Source organism: Rattus rattus, chromosome 1, assembly GCF_011064425.1.
Source record: "Rattus rattus isolate New Zealand chromosome 1, Rrattus_CSIRO_v1, whole genome shotgun sequence".
NCBI lineage: Eukaryota > Metazoa > Chordata > Mammalia > Rodentia > Muridae > Rattus > Rattus rattus.
Genome location: NC_046154.1, coordinates 178,393,204 through 178,399,010, shown reverse-complemented (window position 1 = coordinate 178,399,010; position 5,807 = coordinate 178,393,204). Strand labels below are relative to the sequence as shown.

The window sequence follows — 5,807 nt, the reverse complement described above, 5'->3', positions numbered from 1 at the left end:
TTTCAACAATGTATATACTGTGGGCTTCATTTCTCCTGGGGGGAGAAAAATAAAATCCTAATGAAGCTTGAACCACATTTGTGAGGTGTTATCTGTATGCACGTGGTCAGTCTGTCCTAGGAGGTCTTCACTTGAAACGTAGTAACCTTGCTATTCCTTCAAGCTTTATCAGAATCCACGTTAGTGTGTTAGCTTCATAGGCTGAGACATTTAAAAATAAAAACACACTCAATAGCCAAAATAGTTATTTATTAATAATTTAAGGTTTTACATTCTTATAATAAATTCCAGCTCAAAACTTTACACCACGAACATCATGGAGCAAGTGAACTCTCCCTTCCTCACAACCTGTCGCATCCCACCCGTCGAATGGGCGAGCATGCTCACACACATACATACACACACTTCCAGTTTCGTATATTTTTTTTTTTAAAAGGAAAGAAACCAACCCAACGTATTGCATTTGAGGTGACACTCCCTGAAGAATTTTGTACAGAGGTAATAGGCTGTTTAAGCACAGCTGAAGTTATTTTAAAAAAAAAAAAAAAAAAGTGAATCCACAATTTTGGTGTCTTTCCAAAATACCCCTTGAGACAACATAAGCCAAATATTTACAAAGGTAAGGCAGAGTCAAAACTACATTAAGAGAAAAAATAAAGTTACAAGGAAGATATATGAAAGAGACTGAAGACCTCATCATAACAAAGTCTTAGTGATCATAATATCCGTGAAAATCAGAATTGGTACAGTAAGGTCAAGCATGCTGCAAATATACCCTTTGGATTAGAAAAGAACCATTTTTTTTTTTTTTTTTTTTTTTTTTGTTCTAAGAAGTGGCATACTGCTCTTTCTCCCTTTGGATCTCGTTTAAACCCAAAGATTAAAAACCAAACACAAGCCAAACAAACACTGTCAAGTGAAGATCAAATATTTACAATAATCAAATCAAAGGATCAGTTCTTTTGTTTTCTAAACCGATACCACAAATACAGAGCTAAAATCTCTTTGGCTCCACTATACGCAAAGTTGAATCAGTCTTCACTGAAGACAATATATAGTTAGTTCCAGATGCAACAGGAAACAGCCATATGAGGCCCTAAAGAACACATGCTCCTACCCCCGGCTCCTTTGTCCTACCCTCTATCTGGATGGAGGTCCAGTCCCTGCTTGGGTAGGCTGGGGTACGGAAGCAAACCTATTGCCTGGATCTAGACAGCATATCCTGTCCTTCCAAGAAACAATGAATGGAGCAAATCTCTCCCTCCGTAATAACCAATTTTGCACTTGGCAACCTTGTCTAATACAGACAGCTGGTGACATTTTTGACACCTGGGGCCACACACAAAGAAAGCAGCCTGGTCGATGCTGCCCAAGAGAAACTGAAGGAATGAGACACTCCCGGCTAGGAAAGGTGGGTGCCTCTCACGTAGATTGCAGGGAGTCCACTTGGTAGACATTCTGGTTGGAGGGCGCAGTGAAGTAGAGCTGCTGTGCGGGGACACGATTGTCACAGGGGCTGCTGAGTCCCAGGGTCCTTTCAAAGTCAAGCAGCTGGCCCATGAAGTTGAAGTTGGGAGAGATGTTGGACTTCTTCATTTTGACAATGTCATAGGCATCGTTCATGGACAAGTTGAGCTTCTGCATAAGGTAAGCCACTGTCACCGTGACGGAGCGGCTGATGCCCGCCAAGCAATGCACCAGGACACCACAGTTTTTGCCTCGGGCTTCATCTGTGAACACAAAAAAGAAAGGCAAGGTTTCACTAGACTGAAAAGCAGTCTTTGCTGCAAATGCTCAGCCCTAAGTCTGAATCAAGAAGGGATAGTAAAACAAAACAAAACAATTGTGCGTGGCAGTTCAGCCCCTAAGGCAGCAGAAAATGTATAAATGAGAAATGAACATGCACACTGAACACAATCGCATATTTTAGATATTTCCTGTAAAGGGGGCTTTTGTATTAAGTTTCTAACAACAAAAAAACTCCTTAATGTGTGCATTCTTTTTTGCCTCAGCTTGTGAATACCAGAAACCCTGCATTACGGCCCTGAATGCCTCTCATACAGACAAGCAGACAGCAAGGGTCTATTAAATTATTCTCCAACTGTTGTGCTGCTAACAATGGGGGTATTCAGGCATTTTAAGAGAGAGAGGGAAGTCACAGGGGACAGCCCATTAGGAGGAACAGGATGTCTACACGGCCTGAAAATGAGTTCCTTTGTAATAGGAAATGCACTACAATGCCTGGAGATTCGCTTCTCTTAGTCCCAGCCCACGGTTCTTCCTGCTGGGATCAGGTTACCCAGAGCTCCCAGTAACCAGTACACTGCAGTATCATTCAGCTAGGTAACGTCTAGTATTCAAACTGCTTTCCAACAACTAACTTGGGTGTCCTAAAAATAACTCCTGGGTCTTCTTTTTAAACCATAAAGCAACACTAGGATTGTCAGCAAGTGAGTGCTAATTTGCTCTCCACTCACTCCCGGTCTAGAGACGAGGAGAATGTGGCTGATTGGAACAGCCCCCTTTTAAAAGTACTTTATTAAATGGTTCAAATAGTCCCCAGATCTGCTAATGTCAACAGGCCCTGTTTCCCCTTTAGCAAGAAGGCAAACCAGAATGAACACTCTTGGAATAGTAGAGACCTGCAGTTCCCCCCCCAACCCCCACTCCCCAAATAGCTTGCAGGAAAACAGATGAACATCTTCAACCCTATGAATGACTGCAAATTAGTCTCACCTATGAAAGAAATGGCCTCAGGGAAAAACTGGGACAGGTTTTGGCTCCAGTGATCGGAGATAGGAATTTGCTTGTACTTGAACTCCCCTGCATTCTCAAACAGATTGGGCAGATTGGGGGTGACGTTCAAGATGTACTTGATGCCAAACTCTTCCAACACGTCCAAGTTAGTCGAGTCCTTGGCACAGCCCAGGTAAAGGAAGGGCAAAATCTCCACCGGGAAGGAAGGCTGGCTGTTGGACAGCGGGCTGCCATCGGAGTCCGTTGCACTATTGGGGTCTCGGTCAAGGTCAGACTCAATGTCCGAGGAAGAGTCGGAGCTGATCCTCAGGCCCCCGAGTCCCAGCACTGGCAAGGGCGGGGAGCTGCTGCTGCACGAGCCGTCTAGATTGGTCTCGCAGTGCAGGGCGAACTCGGCCTGGAACTTACTGAAGCCACCTGCCAGAAACAAGAAAAGCGTTCTTGTAACCTGAGAAGCTGTAGTAGTTTCCAGCTTGTGAGAGGCACAGGAGACACTACGGTCAGGCGACCTATGAACCCCACTGCAGTAGTAAAAACACACTTCAATGTGCACCTTTAAGAACACAACCATCTGCCTACCCAGGGAGCGTTTATTCTTCTGATTCCGGAAATGCACAAAATTACTTAGTATTTCGAGGAGCTAGGTGGTGTCAAGCTGCACCCTGAACTACATTTCCAGCTCTTCTGAATCTTAAGTCTAAACCAACCCAAAAGAAAACGAGAGGAAGGTGGAGGTGCCTGATTATAAAGAACCCTTGAAAAAGAAGCTACCACGCTGGCCCAGCTCCCTTAAGCGCAATGCGAGAGGCGATCGCTACCTCGCCGGCAGTTCCCCAGCCTGCAGCCCTAGCCCGGAGCCCTGCACCCGGGGCGCACAACATACCTTCAAGGTAGAACGCCCGGCAGCCCTCGTCTTTGAGTTTCTTGAGCAGCAGCCCGAGGACCGACTCTCCGCCTGTGTTCTCATTCCAGTCGCTGCTGTTCTCGTCGTAGAGCACCACGGTGTCGGTGCCGCAGCGCCTGGTAAAGCGGTCCCGGTCCTCGCAGCGCGTGAATAGCGCGCGCACGGGCAGGTTGCCCTTCTGCAGACGCCGGAGCATGATGCCGGGGATGGCCACGTTGATGGCAGATTCGATGTGCGACGACTCGTACAGCTCCTGCGGTCGGCAGTCCATCAGCAGCAGCTGTTCGTTGCCCAGCTCCAGCTGCTCGTTGAGCCACGCCACCGTCTTGCTGATCGCCATTTCCGACGCGAAGGGCACGGGTCTGAGCGTATCTATCATGGGGGTCGAGCTGCAGGAGAAGGCGGGGTGCCTAGCAGACGCCCCTCGAGGCAGGCATAGGCCAAGCACGCCGTGAGAAGCTCCGGCTCTCGGAGCCGGGTTTGATTCTGCCTCGCCTTTCCCAAGCCGAAGCTAGCGGTTAGGGAAGGCGACCGAAGCCAAGCCGGTGGTCCCTCTGCACCAGATCACTCTCAGAGTCAATGAATCTCTCTGAATGAAAGTGCCCAGTTTTGTTCCTACCCAGTGAATGAAATCCAATTAATTCGGACTCCGTGCCACTGAGAGGAGAAAAAGGAAAAAAGAAAAAAGTCTAGCAGCTCCTAATCCTTCCCTCTGAGGCTGCACCTCAGATCCAACCCCGTGTTTCTCGCCGGATTATTCAAGACTGGGTTTGCTCGCAGTCCCTAGGACTCCGCGAGAGCACACCCCCTGTGCCAGGCAGCTCCTCAATGGATACAAACAGCTAGCGTCTCAATGGATACATTCTCTCGGCCAGCCAATGAGCGCGCTGCGGAAGGGGCTGTTGCCGTGGGGACGGGCCGGCTGGAACAGGTTGTGTTGATGAATTGTTAATGAGTTTGTCATTCACAAAAACGGAAAGGAATTTCCGCTCCGGATAAGCCCCAGTGCAAACAAGCTGCAACTGCGGGCTCGGCGGGAGGAAGGAGAAAGAAGAGGAGGCGGCGGTGGAGGAGGAGCAGGGCACATAAACCAGGGCACTAAAGTTGTCTCGTGTTTCCTTCTGTTGAGAGTTCACACTTCGCGTCTAACTCTTGCGCACCAGTAGTGCAATTAGCAAGCACAAAAGCCCTTATTCGCTACTCTTACTATCTCAAGTTAGCCTGAATAAAACGTGAGGGTCCCCCACCCCTTTTTTTTATTCCCTTTAACGCTAGATCCTAGCCCGCTCCTTCTCCCTCACCACCACCCCGGTCCTCCTTTAGATCGTGTGTGGCATTTGTTTGGCTCTTTTAAAAGTCTAGTTGTTTGTTCTGAAGTCCTTTTAGCCGAGGCTGTGTTGGGGCTGGTGGACTGCCTGGGCTTTAGCGACCCAACGAAGTGTTAAATGCTAATCCAACATCTCTAGAAACAAACTAGTGTTTTGTTGAAACATTTTAAAGCAACTAAGCAAACAAGCGTTTGGTTGTCCAGAAAACCAGAAGCACCCCAACCCCGGGTTTTCTCAACTTTCGGGGCGGGGGGGTGAGCAGAAAAAACCTTGTCAGCTAGCCCTACACTTTTCTTATGCTCCGGTGGAGTGGGGGCATTCTGAGCCATTGCTCCGGAGATCTTGCTCCCCCACCACCACCACGGGTCACCCATCGAGCCTGGAGAGACGAGCTCCTTTAACGATTTTGGGCCAGGAACAGAGTTTGGCTTCTAAGAGGAACCGGTCTGGCAAGGCAGCCTAGGTTAGGCGCCTGGGACACCGGGCCTCACCAACGCTCCCTGCAACCCGGAGACGTGGGGTAAGTCCTCCGCGAGACCTTTAAGCCTGAGGGAACTGGCTACTGTGGGCAGCGAGGCCAGCCCCCTAACCTTTCTCGGCTGCAGCGGTCCCCGAGCCCCGCATGGAGCACTCTAGCAACTCCAAACGCGCTTGCGCGCTGCGCTTTGGCCGCAGCACCGCTGCTCTGGGGAGGGGGAGGGGGAGGACACGCGGCGACCCCGTGATCGACTGTAAGGCCGTCACGGAACTGTCCCCTAGGGAGAGACCTAGAGTCGGAAAGAAGCCAGAGATGTCCCTGTCTGGACCCCTTGGTTTCC

General features: G+C 49.2%; 1 protein-coding gene across 1 annotated transcript; it reads right to left on the bottom strand.

Moving 5' to 3' along the window:
• Positions 1 to 228: 228 nt before the first annotated feature.
• Dusp6 (dual specificity phosphatase 6) lies at positions 229 to 4,791 on the bottom strand. The gene is made up of 3 exons (XM_032911794.1): positions 3,641 to 4,791; positions 2,737 to 3,174; positions 229 to 1,730 (listed from the first exon to the last, which is right to left on the bottom strand). Exons 1-3 carry the CDS (start codon positions 4,038 to 4,040, stop codon positions 1,423 to 1,425), a joined length of 1,146 nt encoding a protein of 381 aa, XP_032767685.1. The 5' UTR covers positions 4,041 to 4,791; the 3' UTR covers positions 229 to 1,422.
• Positions 4,792 to 5,807: the final 1,016 nt, after the last annotated feature.